Genomic DNA, 15,583 nt, shown 5'->3' on the forward strand with positions numbered 1-15,583 from the left:
ATCATCCTGCTTCTGCCTCCTAAGATCAGGGTTATAGACACTTATTGCCATGCCCTGGTAAAAATGGATTCCTTCTTTAACGTCCACTGAGGCCCAGTGACATGGCTCACTGGGTAAAGGGGTAGCTGCCAAGCCTGACGACTTGCGTTTGATCCCTGGACCCCAGGTGGTAGAAGGACAGCCAACTCCTTCATCTCCTGAAAGCTGTCCCCTGACCTCCACAGCTGCACGGTGGCACACACAGGCACAAGCGGGTGCACACGAAATAAACACGAACATGGAATATACACATGAGGAAACTGAGTGCCCGACGTGCTGGTTCGTAGCTAACTGTAGCACTCTGGAGGCTGAGGCAAGAGGCTTTTGAATTTAAGACCATCCTGGACTATGTTGTCAGAATCTGTCTTAAACAACCAAAGAAGTGTCTGGAGTCTTCTTAGTATAACATCATTTATACAAAATTCAAAACCAACTACGACTGAGCCTGCATCATTTTAAGTGATCAGGAAGTTTCCTCCTCTTCCTCCTCCTCTCCTTCCTCCTCTTCCTCCTCTTCTTTTTCTTCCTTTTCCTCTTTTTCTTCATCTTCTCTCTTTTGCTCATAGTTTTTTTTAAATCTTTATATTAATTCTTTGTGAGTTTCACATCATACACCCCAGTCCCACTCATCTCTCTGACCTCTCATACCCACACTTCACCCTTGCAACATCCCCCAAAATAACACACACACACACACACACACACACACACACACGGGGGGGTGTTGGGGGAGAGAGAGAGAGAGAGAGAGAGAGAGAGAGAGAGAATAGATATCTTATCATGAAAGCTGTAGTATCCCACAGTGTAGCCCTCTGTGCACTGCAGTGAGTCACTGGTGTGGTTCCAGCTCTCTGGCTTCTGTGACACCATCAAGATTGGATCCTCATCAGGACTCCTCCCAGTTATCCTGTTGCTGCCCTGTGTCATGGAGATCCTGCAGCTTTGGATCAGCAGGACTGGCCCTTTCATGCACCCCAACTTTTGCAGATGACATAGATTTTAGGGCGGGCCAACTCAGAGCCCTGGACCTGGGCCTGGGGGTAGCTGAGCTGCTCAGCCCCCCACCCCACCCCTGTCTCTCCCTTATCTGCACCGCCAAGGCTAGTTCTCCAGCGCTGCTCTGGCGAGCCCACCAATGCTGCCACAGGCAGGGTCAGCTCTCCTGCCCTCACGACCTTGGGGCCAGCTCATCCACATCCAGGCCTCCAGAGCCAGTTTCAGTGCTGCCCAGTCAAGGTGTGGGGTCCACTCTCCCGAGTGCTGCAGCCTGTGAGGGGCAGGGCCAGCTCTCCCACTCTGACACCCTCAAGGCTGGCTCACCAATGTCTTCGCTATCAGGGCCAGCTCCACTTGCTCCCCAGTAGAAGTGCAGGGCTCTCCTGGTCTCATGACCCCAGGGCCAGCTCTCCCTGTTTTTGCAGGTAGAAAGAGGGTGAGAGAGAGAAGGCATCACCCCCACACTCACACCACCTCACACCAAAAGAGTGGCAGGGCCAGTTTTCACATGCTCTTGCCCTCAGGGCTGCACCCTCGCCATCAAAGTCTGCTCTGCTCTGCTGTCCAGGTGAGGTACACGGCCTGTTCATCCAGTGCTGCAGCTGGTGAGGGGCGGGGCTAGCTCTCCTGACCTCATGACCTCTGTGGGCAGCTTTCCTGCCAGCCAGAGGTGGCAATGGGTGGGTAGGGGCATCACCTCTGCGGCAGGGCCACCCCATGGCAGATGAGTGGTGGGGTCAGTTCTCCCACACTCATGCCTTCGGGGCTGGCTCACCCACACCCCTCCCCAGCAGGCCAACGTCCACTGTGCTGCCTGGGCGAGGCACAGGGCCCAGTGTTGCCAGCTGTGAGAGATGTCACCAACTCTTCACAGTGCCACATCCAGTGAGGGGCGGGCCAGTTACACACAGCTCCTGGTCGTCCAGGGGCTGCCGTGACCAGGGACATCCCTATGTTCTCTAGTGCTGATATGAGCCATGCATGCTGACACCAACCACTGCCTCTGGGTATCCATGGCCCTCAGAGGAAGCTTGGGCTTCACCATGGCCCAGGTGGCAGGGGTCAACCCATCAGGTTTTTCCTCTCTACCCTCGGGCCTCCAATTCCATCTCTCTCCATAATGCTCTAGACGCTCCACTTCTCTTTCTCTCCCGTCTGACCACCACGTACTCGCACAGTGTGGTGGCTTCTGCTGCAGGATGGCCATGTGGCTGGTGGGGCCCTGGGTGACAGCCTCCATTGGTGCCGAGTGGCACAGCAGTAAGTGGGTCTCTATGTCCCACCTGTGCTGGGCACTAGAGGGCAGGTCTGAGGGGCATGGTGGTCCACAGGTCTCTGCCGTCTTCCTCCTCCTGCACTGTGTCACCTGTATTTTATTTTATTTTTTATGTGTCCTAGGCATAAGACAGCTTTGGCCACCAAGCCAAGCCTCAAGCTGGGATGAATAAAAGACTGTCAGTTGCTTTGCCCTTGACTGATATAAGAACATCATCACCACCAAGGTGTTTCTTTGCCCATCGCCAGGGGTGGGGCTAGGGGTAGGGAGGTGGGGAAATGGGGTTGGTTTAGCCAGTTAAACACTCATCAATATGAACGATCAAAGGCAAGTTAATGATAAACATAGCACAAGGTGATGATTTTTACACGCACATACACATGCACACATGCAACATGCACAAACACACATGCAACATGCACAAACACATATGCACACACACACACACACACACACACACACACACGCATGCATGCATGCAGGCGAGCAAAAAATACAAACCAACAGCAACAAACCAGGGTTTGAAACATGGTAACACACACCAAATGGCCAATACGGTCATTCCAGAGGAGAATTCCAACCACACTGGACCAACCTGGATGAGTGGATTCGTGTGAAATGGCCTCGCTTTGGGACAGAGTTCATGAGTATGGCCAACGTTTATATGTGGTACCGGGGGATGGAGGAGACCCAGACAACTGGTGGAGAGGCAGGCACCGAGGTGATCTAAACACCCCAGTGCTCTTGCTTCCCCTTCCACACGGAGAGCTGACTGAGACAAAACTGATCCTGTATAGAAAGTGAGAGGCTTACAATGGTCTCCTTTAATGTACAGGATGGGCTGGGGAGGTGACCCAGCGGCTAAAGGCACATGTTGCTCTTCCAGAGGACCTGTGTTCAGTTCTCAGCATCCAAACGGAAGCTCCCGACATCCACAGCACCAGTTCCGGGGGATCTGATGCCCTTTCTAACCCCACGTGCCCCAGGCCACGCCTCAGCAGCACACTCTGGCCTTCTCCAGCAACGTCGATGACTCAGAAGCACAGGCAGGCCCCCAGGAGTCCCCACTCCTTCCTCTACCCAAATATGGTTTCTCGTAGAAGGTCCCCCCTTTTCCTGCTCCCTCTTCCCCAGTCTGATTCACTAATTTTGGAGGCTCTTGATTGACTCTTTGCCTTCCTGGTGGGGCAATGGGGAGATTCATCCATGAGGATGAACCCGTGTCCGACCGTCTCCCGACACGGAAGCTGCCCCGTGTTTGCAAGCCACTCTTCACAAGAAGACGCACAGCTGGTGCCTGGGGGCAGCCTGGGCTGGACTGAGACAGGGAGGGCAGGGCTCTGACCATCAGGCTTCTCTACCCACTTTCTTCCTTTGTGAACGTTCAGACATAGTGCCGGTGCCCACTGAACAGCTTAGAACAGAGTCACACTTCTCAGCCATGGCTGCGTCCTCACCCTTGGTCTCCTGGAACTCTTACCTGTCCCCCTCCCAGGGCCCTCCAGAGTGCTCTTAACTCAGCATCTGGAACACAAAGTAACCCTGGTCCTCAGGAACGCAGAGTTGTAGAAAACCTGGGGTGCTGTCTGTCTTTCACTCTTGGCTCTGCTTGATCATGTGGGTGCCCCCAGGAACTGCCACCCTAGCTAGCTCTGTGACCTTGAAGAGGCTCCTTCGCCCCTCAGAACGTCCGTATCTTCATCTATACCACGGGCGTCTCAATGCCACACTGAATGGGAGTTAAATGAGATAATACCTGGAAACTGACTGGTGAGCAGGGGAACCGTCACTACTGTTACTGCCGTGGTCACAAGCATTGTTGTTCCTTGGTGTTTGGTCAGGCATACTATAAAGCAAGACATCTTCTCTTGACACAGGCTGCATAAGAAGCGCCCTCCATAGACGCAGGAGCAAGGACTCTGTTCCATACAGATGGTCATGGCCGTGAGAGCCGAGATGCAGGAACCTCTTGTAGGGATGTTGTATATGGTCCACTGTACATGCCCACCACCCATTTCTTTTTTGCTGTTTTTGGATTTTTGAGGGGGGGGCGTGTCTCATTATGTAGTCCAGGATGGCTTTGAACTTACTATACAGTCCAGTCGTAGCTCAGAGGCGCAATCTTCCTGCCTCAGCTTTCTGAGTTCTGAGATTACAGGAGTGTGACATTCAACTTAAAACAAACAAACAAACAAACAAACAAACAAAAACATCAGGGCTCCTAGCTGAAGCTGGGGAGGGGTAGCTCAATTGGTAAACTGCTTGCGCATCGGTGTGAGGACCTGGGGTTGACCCTCCCCCCCTCCAGACACTCAAATCTGGGTGTGGCGGTGTGTGCTTCTGAACCCAGCCCTGGAGAGGAAGAGACAGGTGGATCCCTGGGAGTTTCTCTCCAGGCGGCTTTTTTTTTTTTTTTTTTTTTTTTGCGTAATCGGGCAAGCCCCAGGGCAAAAAGAGACTCAGTCTGGAAAAAACAAGACAGCTGGGATTAGTGGTGCACACCTTAAATCCCAGTACTCGGGAGGCAGAGGCAGGTGGAACTCTGTAAGTTGGAGGGCCAGTTGTGACTAGATAATGAGACCCTGTCACAGACAAACAAACAAAGCCCACAACAAAACAAATTGGATGTGGGTAGAGAGATGGCTCAGTGGTTAAGAGCACTGACTGTTCTTCCGGAGGTCCCGAGTTCAATTCCCAGCAACCACGTGGTGACTCACAACCATCTGTAATGGGATCTGATGCCTTCTGAAGAGAGCGACAGTGTGCTCATATACATAGGATAATTTTTTAAAAAGTTGAATGAATAGGGGTTGGGGATTTAGCTCAGTGGTAGAGCGCTTGCCTAGGAAGCACAAGGCCCTGGGTTCGGTCCCCAGCTCCGAAAAAAAAAGAACCAAAAACAAAAGTTGAATGAATAATGAGGTGTGGCCTCGGAGGTTGTCCTATGGCCCTTGAATGCACATGCATGCACAAATGTGTGCACAGGCCAGCACTGTGTGTGTGAGCAAGGTGCATATGTATGCAGTACGTTTTGCTTAAGCGTACTATGCATGCAACTCAGGGCCTCTGCGTGCTTGACTGGTGCTGTCTGTCACCAAGCCACACCCCAGCTCACACTTACCGCTTTATTTGCTCTCTAGGAATGTCTGACAAAGGAACACCTCCAATTTCCATTCTTAAACACCAGTTCAAAATCTGTCCTGTACTGAATAGGGTGGCATTGGAAATTTGGGGCTTTATATACTAGATGGAGTGTGTCTCCTAAGGAAGCATGTGTGGGTACTCCGTTCCCCTGTGGCAGTGCTGGGAGGTGATGGGTCCTTTAGGAAGTGTGATCTTGGAGAGAAGTACTGAGGTCTTGGGGAGCACTGCCTTCCTATAGTTCTCCAGGGGCCCTGATTGGGAGGGGGTCATTGTAAGGCCAGTCTGATTTTCCAGATACTGTGATATGGCATTCTTACAGTTGATTCTCCATGGGCAGGGAATTGCCAGTGTCATACATATCATGGACCCTGAATGCCCAACACCCATTCTCCCCACTGGCCATCTTCAGGACCCTAGTTGTCCCTTCTGCAAGCACAGCCCAGCTGGCTTGTCTGTGGACCATGGCCTGCCTGACTCTCAAGTGCCACCCTGTGGCCTGATGTGTGACTACATGTACAGTGTAGAAATCCTACACATCAGTCTTGGGGATTTAGAAGGTAGGGAAATAGAGGGAGAAGAAAGAGAGTGCCATGGTGTCCACAGAGAGCCACCAGGGTGCTCTGCCTGATCAAGGCATGGACAACACATATACTTCATCTAGGGAATGGGCACGATTTCGTTTCTTCTTCTCTGTTCCATTTGAGAATGTAAACGTTTCTTGGTTCTATCTATACAGTAGCTCACAGTGTGCTGACCTAATTACTCTGCTATATGGAGACAGAGACATGTAAGTTGTCCCTCCTTTCCTGTCTGATCCCAGCACCACTCAAGGTCTCCATTTTTGACTCTCGGACTTCAAGGTCATTGGGGTTTGCCCTATTGTCATACCTCTTGTGGCTCCTGCTTCTGAACCTCAACTTGCTTTTCCGTCTTCCCAGATGTCCCTGATGGTCTCTATCTCGTCCATCTCACTCTGACCACTTTGGGTTGCTTCAACCCAAACATTTCCTCCTCCAGGAGGGTTTCCCTGGGGTCCCAAGCACTGAGGCAATCCCTCCCCACTCTGAGTCACTTACGCTTTTTGAGAACTGCTCATGCTTGCCCAGGAGACCCGGGTCATGGAAGGAAGAAGATGGGAATGAATGCTCAGCTCCTCTTCCCCCAGCTCCAGCCAAGTCAAAGCTGTGACTGGGGTCAACGTCTGCCTGGGGACACTGAGAAGCCATCAGTCTGCAGGACTGGGGCCTTGGAGGAGGGCACTCCCCCTCCCCCTCTCACCCCCTAGTCCATGTCTTCACCTGGACCCGGTGGAAGGGAGGGGTCAGGGGGAGCCAGGTGACAATGAGGCAGTGGATTAGCTCAGCCCCCACCCCCACATTTTTTAGTGACAGGATTTTAGACATTGCTCTAGGCTACAGGGTTGGCAGCCCACTGCTCTTGAACATGGACGCCCCCCCCCAGCCCCCACTTCTCCCTCCATCGTTCCTCCTCCAGTTCCAGCTTGGAGCCCAGCCACCAAGGCTCTGTTTAGTCCTGCCTCCGGAGCGGTGCAGTTTGGACCACGTGACTTAGCTTCCCTGGAGTCCTGTGAGGCACGCTGAAGGTACGAGAATTCCCTACCTCCAGGTGTCTGGACTGACCTTGGACTATCTTGTCCTACGACCAGAAACAGTGGGCCTAGAAGGAGCAGCTATCACCTCCTCCCACTGGGTCTCAATGTCCCTTCTGAAGCCCGGGATCCTGCTTTTCAGGGTACAAATGAGGAAAAGGTATTTCCAAGGTCCCTTACAGAGCCAGTTACCCAGCAGAGGTTGTGGAGAGGCAGGCCCCTAGGGGGCGCTGGTGCTCACCGGCAGAGTGAGAGGTCTCGGGGTGGATCTCAGGTGGCCCTGACAACCACGGGAGTGGCTCTATTCGCTGGGTTTGGTTCCCTGGCTAACACCCATCAGTACCCCAGGGAGGAGACCCCCCGTGCTTGGCTTCTGGATCCTCAGGGACCAGCTGTGGTCCGTGTCACTTCATTCGGGGTCATCTCTGGCTTGCTCAGACTAAAGACTGCCCCATCTGACTTCTCCTTTTGTATACCCCAATAGCAAGAACCAGGGACCTGGATATTACCTGAACGCCTTGAGAGTCTGGACTTCTGCTCTGCACAGGTACCTCCCTGGTCAAAGCCGCTCTCACCTCTCATCTCAGAGACCCAGATGAACCTGCCCCCACTCGATTCACCTAAGCCAATCATGTATGCTTTCTGCTTAGCAGAATCCTTCTCCTGGCCCCACCTCAGCTACCATTCTGGCCAGATTCTGCCTCCTCCAAGGTTTATAAGCCCGGACCATCCCCAGACACCCCTCTCACCTCAGCTCTCAACCCAGCTAGGTAACTTCAGATCTCAACTGAATGGCTTCTTCCAGGAAGCCTTCCCTGATTCCACCCCCATAAGGTAGCTGTCCCAGGACCAACGCTCCATTTCATCTCACCTGAACTATGTCAGGCTTTCTACATCCCTTTCTTGCTTCTCCTGGTTGACCCTCAAGGGACCCTCCATAAGCAATGGCTGCCTGAATGGAGGAATGGGTGTGTTGAGTAATTGGACAGAGGGGACTGGAGATGGATCCCTGAGAAGGATGGGATGGCCAGGGCTGAGGCCAGGAGGGAAGGAGAAGGGGTTGATTATGAGGCGGAATTGGGCAAGACCTAAACCCTGTGTCAATGACTTCTTGTCCTCTAGTGTCACAGGCAGCTCCCTCTCAGGCCCATCCCCTATCCCCAAGGAGAGGCCACACAGGAGTGTACAGGTTCTTTATTTACAAATATACCAACATCTCGTCTTTTTTTTTTCCTCGCTGTTTCCATTTTCTGCTTTTGTGGGAAGAGGCAGAAGGTGAGTGGAAGGCGGGGGTGGTGATGTGGAAACGCTAATAAATAATTTAACAATGACAAGTTATTAAATAAAATGTGTGTGGGGATGGCGGGCGGGCAGTCTGTACAAGGTAAACGGAAAGAATACGATGGGTGGCCTGGCCCCAGCCCAAGCTGCAACAAATCCCCCTCTAAGTGGGACCCAGGGCAGGGCAGCAGCCCAGTGACCATTGGCCATTGCCCCTGTCAAGGGCCACATGTTGAAGGGTCCTTCCTGCTTCCCTGCTCCCAGGCCACGTGTGAGCCTCCTTGTGTCAGGTGTGAGTGTGTGTGCACATACGTGAGTGTGCTGCCCCTTCCACACAGTGGTCAGCCCTGGGCTGCAGCGTCCCCCTGGTCCTAGGGGTGCCCAGAGCTCTGAGTCCATCTTCCCCCGCTGAGCAGGGGAGACATCCAGACAGACCAGGAGGTGGTCTCACTTCAAAGGGATGACCCTAAAGGAGAGATTGCCCTCAGCTGGGCTTCATGGGAGGGCAGTTCCTCTATGTCCACACCCCATCCCCCCAGGAAGCCTCCATGACAGCATCTACCTATGCCATTGCTTGGTCTGACTCTCACACCTGGTGCAGTATCTGTGTGTGGCCCCCTCTGCGTCTCTGAGGACAGCAGAGTGTGGGGAAGCCTCACGGAATGAATCCACAGATAGGGCCCTTCCTGGGACAAAGCTCAGGTTCTTGTCACTCCTGTGTGACACCTGGACAGGTTCCTTCCTCTCGGACTGAGCCTCAACATGCCACACCCATAGCCAGGAGGTGGGACTTGGTTTTTCCCTGAAACCCCTACCCATCTCTCAATTTCTACCTCATACTCCCACATCCTTCTGCTCCTCCCACCCCCCAGCCCTACACCACTTCTTACAACCTCAGCTCTGAAACCTGTCTGTGCTATCTAACAAGGTCTGGGCAGGGCTGGATCGAAGGCTGTCTCTTCCCACAGGACAGAAGCCCTTGTCCCTGCAGCAGGTCAGGGCTGGCATGTTGTCTCAGCAGGGCAGCAGGCCACAGCCACGGTGAAAGAATCCTGAGAATGGCTGCCCGGGCATCTCCTGTGTGATGGCTGGGGTCCCTCCTCTAGCAACTTAGAAGTGTCCTGATGATGTCTTCTAGCTGGGGACACCAGCATGGGGACAGCAGAGGCCAGGGGCTGGACTTGGGGTTTGGAGACCCCAAAAGAGGAAGGGAGGACCCTTGGGACCAACAGGTGTGGATAGAACACATTGGTCCCTGGTGGGGGTAGGGGTGGGGGCATTCGTGCGACAGAGATGGGGACAGACCTACTGTCCTCTCCTCAGCTGCAGCTCTGCCACTTTGTTGCTGTAAAGCCTTGAGCTCCTGTCTCCGATTTCTCAACGGCCACACAGCCCATTGGTATTGCGTCTTCCAACTTACAAAGTGGGTAAGAGTAGACCGGGTCTCCTGGGAGCTCATATCTGTCTACCCTGGGTCTCCCTCGAGTGTGCCCTGTACAGTTCAGCCAGGGCACACACAGGGGTCTGTGCCAGAAGAAGAAAGGGTGCATCCCAGGAAAGCAGCTGGCTCAGGACCACCACGACTTCAGCATGGACACTAGTGATGTCCCTTTTATAAAACGAGGGACACAGTGGGGCTGTGCTGGCTGCCCTCCCTGCTGACTCCATATCGTGACATCTGGGTGGGGTTAAGGGGTCTGAGGTCTCCAGGACAGAAAATAAGCCCACATAGCTTAACTTGCCAGGCACAAGGGCCCAAAGTGGTGACAGAGATCCTCATCCCTACTGCCCAGGGCTAGAGCTCAGCAGACATCAGGATGGGTGGGCGGGTGAGGGGTGGTTAAGATTCTGCATTAAATGGATGGCAGCATCTCCCAGGCATCTGGCCATGGACACAGTGCCTGCCAGAGGCCAGTAAGGGGCGGGGGCGTTGCCAAGGAAAGACCCATCATGGCTTCAGCTTTGGGCAAGAAGAGTCTGGAGACCAGGGGCTGGGGTGACAGTGAGGGTGAAATGCTGGTGGGCTCTATACTGTGTGAGGTTGCGCAGGGAGGGGGCCCACAGGGCTGACCTTACCCAGCTGAGGCAGATGGAGGGGATACAGTGGCTTCAGAGCAATGCCCCAAACTGACTGAGTCAACCAAAGGAAAGGCAACCAGGTACAAGCCATGGTCTTCCATGGGCTCTAAGCAATCGGCATCCCACCCACACAGACTGAGGGAGTTGTAGCTTGTCACTGTGCCTATGTGAGGCCCCGGGGACGGGGGGGGGCGTCATTATAGAACAAGAGTGGGGCTCCAAAGTCATGAGACATAAGTCACATCAGCAGAGCTAAGGTACCAAAAGCGGAGGAGGTGCTGGGCCTTTTCAGCGTGAGCTGGCTAATGTCAAGAGGGAAGTTGGTTACAGCTGTCCCACCCTTGCAGAGCAGGCAGGAGCCCTGCCAATCAATACACAGTCTCGGCGTACACACAAGAGGAGACTGGGGGTCAGGGGAGCCCGCAAGAAGGGCAGCTGGCCTGGGCTTCTATTGCTGGCCCTGTGTAAGGAGAAGGACCGGAGGGAATAAGTATCAGATGGTGTTAAGAAACAGACTCTTGAGGTCCTTTCCATCTGGAGTATCTGCTGTGGCCTGGGACCTGGGAGATCTGTGACTACTCTCCTGCCCTGGCAGTCATGACCTGTACAGTCAGAGCCTGGGACCCACCTAGGTCCCCCTGCCTCCCCCAGGCCTCCCCCCCTCCCTCTCCAATTGCTCTCAGAGGTAGGCCCTACCCACTGACCTCGCTCTGCTTCCTGGAAGGAATGGCAACCTCTTCCACTGCGTGTGCCTGTGCACCCAGGTGCACATGCATGCTTGCACAGGCGTGCCTTCAGGTGTGTGTGGCTTTATGTGTGCATCTCTGTCCCTCTGGGTCTCTCTGGGCTCTGTCCACATCCCTCCTCTTGTGGAGACTAGGGTTCAGGCAGGGCCAAAGAGCCTGCCACACCTGCATGGGCCCTCCTCTCCTGTGCTCCAGCTTAGAGCTGGAAACAGTGACCCTGGGCCTCCTAGGACCCAGAAACCATCCCCTGCGCTGACCAGAAGGGGAAGTGGTCTCCAGCGCAGGACACCCGTATAACTGTTTCTCAGGTACCAGGCACTGTCCCAGGGCTGGCCTTGCAGGGACAATGGAGGTTGGCTGAAAACAGAATGTTTAAAAAAACAACGAAAGAAGGACAAATTTAAGCTTCCCCAAAAAAGAGTTGGGGACGGGGAAGGTAGTGACGAAGTCACAGGGCTGGGAGGCGAGTGGCTGTCCAAGAGCTCTGGGTCCCCAGGGGTCACAAGGTCTCTGTGGGCAGGACACAGTCCCTGCCCAGGCTGCACCCATCTGCCTTGTCTGGCTGTGCCCGGCGGGCACTTGAGCCAGGTCTGGCTGGCCGAGGGGAGGGCACCGTATGGCTGTCTGTAGAGTCTGAGCGGGTGGCGGGCTGGGGGGCCGGCTGGCTGCAGAGGCCTGTGGTCCCACCCTAGGCCCAGGCCCAAGCGTCCATGCGGCCCAGCTGGCTCTCAGGAGGCAAAGTAGGAGCTCTGCATGGAGTAGAGCCGGTCGATGGGGTTCCCCACACGGGCCTGCAGGGAGCCCACGTCGGAAGAGCCGAGGAAGCAGTCGCTGAGGCTGGTGAGGGAGGTATCACTATCGATATCGTGGAAAATGGAGTCATTCCCTGTAGGATGCAGAAGAGACGTCAGAAGCTGGGTGTCGGCCAGGGCTCCAGGGGGTCCTGGCAGCCCTGCAGGCTCTGTGGCCAGGGGTTGTGGGCAGGCCAGCTGGCTAGAGCTAGGCCCTTCCGGTCAGGGGGAGGCTTGCTGGCAGCGCTGGATGGACTGCCCTGGGCCCTGGGCCCTTGGCTCTGGGCAGCAAGGACTGTCATAGCCTCTGTCTGCCTGGCTAGGCAGGGACAGAGGGCAATGCTGGGGCAGATAGGGGTGGGGCGGCTTACCATAGGGGTTCATGTGGTCACCTGGCATTTGGGGCGGCGTGAGGCCCTGCTGGAAGGGGTCGCTGCTTCCGTAGGGGCTCTGCTCCATGGCCACGATCTGCTGCTGCGGAGGGGCCAGCGGCGTGTAGGAGGCCATCATGCCCTCCATGCGGCTTGACAGAACCTCTGAGGACAGTGAATGTCTTCACCAACCGGTCCTGTCTTACCCTGTTCTGGTAGTCCCTGCAGATGCTCCCCCCGGGGCCCCTATGGCTCCCCTCCCAGACACGACTTCCATCTTCTCGCTCCAGGTTTTCCTGTGCTCTGCCTCTGCTCCCGACATTTCTTCCCCGGAGACTTCCCATTTGCTCTCTCTTCCACCTGCTCCAGCTGTAAGGGCTGTGCTACAGAGGTGGCGGGCTGTGCTGGCAGGAGCTGTGTTCCACAGCTCACCATGTGGGAGCGCTAAGATAGAACCCAAGTCCAGGAGGGCTTCCTGGAGGAAAAGCCCTTATCCCAGCAGGACCTGAAGAACCGGCAGGAAGGGGAGGGGATGGTCTTCCAGGTGAGACTGGAAAGTCCAGCAGCTGCCTCCAGGCCATCGGGGAGTGAGGGGGGTCAACAGGGACAAACGGTCACAGGATGGATGGGTAGCAATGGGATGTGTTAGGATTCCCTCTGGGGCTGTCTGAAGAAGGAAGGCACTGTGGAGAAATGTTGGGTGCACGGCAGAGCACAGAGGCTTGGTTTGTTTGGGGGCAGAAGAAATGGGGGAGGTCCTGGGGACCCTGTCAAGGTCTCTGTAAGGAAAGGCAAAACGAGTAAGGGACAACCACTCCCCAGATGATGACAGAACGGAGGGAAAGGCAGGAGTCAGAGGGGTCATGGGCAGTGCAGTGGCACCAAATGGGCTCTGGTGAACAGGGAGGATTCCTGGTGGCATCCATGAGGGAGCCGGGGACACTAGAGAATAAGGCATGTTTTTCTCCAAGAACAACTTGGGGTCTGGAGGCAGAAGACTGTGGCCCCAGGAGGGCCTTTAAGGGAAAACAAGAAATACAGAGGCTTTGGAACATTGTCAGAAGATCTCCAAGTCCAGGCTGGGATGCTGGCCTGGCTCCAACCTTAAGTGGCAGAGCTGCCTGTAGATGCCACACCTTCCTGGGGGCCTCCCACTACCTCTTCACTAATAGTCTCTGGAGCTCTCTGCACCCCCTCTACCATGTCCCTATCAAAGGGGCTTTGACTCTATCAAAGTCTCCATTTCCCTGTGTAGCCTAGGAGACCAGCCCTGCTCCGAGATGTTGGTGCTGAAACAGATTTCTGAGCGAAGTCCAGCTTTGGGGGGTGTGGCTTATGCTCAATGGACTGGCCCTTACTACTAGTGTCAGTCCCACCCCCCAGGCTTCCCCATACCTCCCAGCTTGAGTGAGCAGCCAGTATACATCACCGTTAACAGTGTGGGTTGGAGCCCTATACACAGAGCAGCTCTGCCCCTTGGCAGTGGTGTGTCCCCAGAGGTCATTTGAATGTCCCAACCCTCAGTTTCCTCATGAGGCATGCCTGACCGCCCTGTCCTGGTGGGAGCCCGTGAGCTGAGTGAGACGGGGTGGGTAGGATGTGGGGGGAAAGAGCTTGGCCACACCGAGCAAAGGGGCCAGCGGTGACTTTCACAGTACGCACCCTGATATCTCTTCCACTACAACCTCTGCTCCCCGTGTCCCTGAGGCTCACCTTGGCCCAGCCGCTGGGAGTTCTGCTGCTCTTGCTGTTGCTGGTGCCTCCGGGCCAGCTTCTTCATCTGCAGAGGGACAGTCCAGGCGCCCACTCAGTTTCAGTCCAAATGCAAGGCCTGCTCTCTGCCTCCTCCCCCTACCCCCTCTCTCTTGCTCTCCCCATCTCCCAGGTCTGCCCTGGAGCACTGGATTAGCAGTGACCTCTCACCTTTGCTCTTTGGTTCTGAAACCAGACCTGGACCACACGCACACTGAGGCCTGTCTCTGCGGCTAGTGTCTCTCGGACCTGACCCGGGGGAAGAGAGAGACGAGTCAAGTCTGTGTCGGTGGCAGCTGGAAGGCGGCAGTGGGGTTGAGTGGTGAGAGGGGGACTCCTACTCCCCCCCAGTGATAGAAGTGGGTCATGGAGGAGGGTCGTGGAGGAACGGGTCCTCAATAAGCAAAAGAGGGGCGTTGGCCCCAGACCCTCCACCCAGAACTCCTCACCTTCCGACAGGGCTTGGAGGAGACCTCAAACGAAGCCTTGAAAGCTCTTCGCTGCTGTGTGGTGAGGATGGTCCGGGGCCGTTTGGGCCTTCTCGGGTCCTTCCCGTCATCCCCACTGCCCTTATTCTGGCTGCCCTGCCCCTTGGCTGGCTTCATGTCTCCATCTTCATCCTCACTCTTCACTGTGAAAGACACAAGCCAACCAGTCAGCGGGAGCTTACCTGTAGCTGAGACTTCCCTCACCCTCTGCTGATAATTACAGCTCCCTAATGACCGCAGGATAAATGGAGCCTTCCCTAGGCCCATAGAGCCTTCCTTTTGAACTCTTTTTTTTTAAAAGATTTATTTATTTATTATATATAAGTACACTGTATCTGTCTTCAGATACACCAGAAGAAGGCATCGGATCTCTTTACAGATGGTTGTGAGCCACCATGTGGTTGCTGGGAATTGAACTCATGACCTCTGGAAGAGCAGTCGGGTGCTCTTAACCGCTAAGCCATCTCTCCAGCCCCCATAGAGCCTTCCTTGCCATGTCCCCTGACCCCAGCATACACTCATTTCCCTGGGCTGGTCTAATGCTGCTGACACACAGGTTCCTGTATAACATACACACACACACACACACACACACACACACACACACACACACACACACACACGCTCAGGTGCTTACAGGTTCAGGGAGCCCATGACTCAGTACCCAGCTCCACATGCATGGCTGTGACAAGGCTCGGGTTGAGGGGTGGGAGGGATACTTCAACCCCTGGTGATAGCAGTGGGTTGGGGAGGAGCAACAGACCCACAATAAGCAAAAGAGACACACACTAGAGCGTGTGCAGCATTCCGGCACTCGCACACAAGGGCAGATGTGCTCTTGTGTGACTCTGAAGGCCAGCAGCCTCCCGCAATAGGTAATATGATGACTATGGCCCAGACAGGCCCTGGGCTTCCCTGCCTCATCTTATTTGAAAGCCACCTTCTCCTGCTGGCCACTGAGGGTCCATGTGTCATGCTACCTGGGGACCAGGGTGAAAAAGAGAGGAATGG

The 15,583-nt window shown here is 54.9% G+C and overlaps 1 protein-coding gene and 1 non-coding gene across 3 annotated transcripts in view; both read right to left on the reverse strand.

Annotated features, from left to right (window-relative positions):
• Positions 1 to 2,420: 2,420 nt before the first annotated feature.
• Positions 2,421 to 2,564, reverse strand: LOC120102022 (small nucleolar RNA SNORA48). Its single transcript, XR_015685134.1, has one exon. It is a non-coding gene; the product is annotated as a small nucleolar RNA SNORA48 (small nucleolar RNA).
• A 5,678-nt stretch (positions 2,565 to 8,242) lies between these two features.
• Lmx1b (LIM homeobox transcription factor 1 beta) overlaps positions 8,243 to 15,583 on the reverse strand; it is an 81,993-nt gene continuing 74,652 nt past the window's right edge. Inside the window, exons 4-8 of one of the 2 annotated variants that reach the window (XM_087646467.1) lie at positions 14,534 to 14,715; positions 14,256 to 14,333; positions 14,046 to 14,112; positions 12,354 to 12,497; positions 8,243 to 12,056 (exon numbers count right to left, since the gene is read on the reverse strand). In XM_087646467.1, coding sequence (XP_087502593.1) covers positions 11,899 to 12,056; positions 12,354 to 12,497; positions 14,046 to 14,112; positions 14,256 to 14,333; positions 14,534 to 14,715 — 629 coding nt within the window. In that variant the 3' untranslated portion in view covers positions 8,243 to 11,898. 2 annotated transcript variants of the gene reach the window in all.

The sequence above is a fragment of the Rattus norvegicus genome, chromosome 3, assembly GCF_021556685.1.
Source record: "Rattus norvegicus strain SHRSP/BbbUtx chromosome 3, alternate assembly SHRSP_T2T, whole genome shotgun sequence".
NCBI classification, from domain to species: Eukaryota; Metazoa; Chordata; class Mammalia; order Rodentia; family Muridae; genus Rattus; species Rattus norvegicus.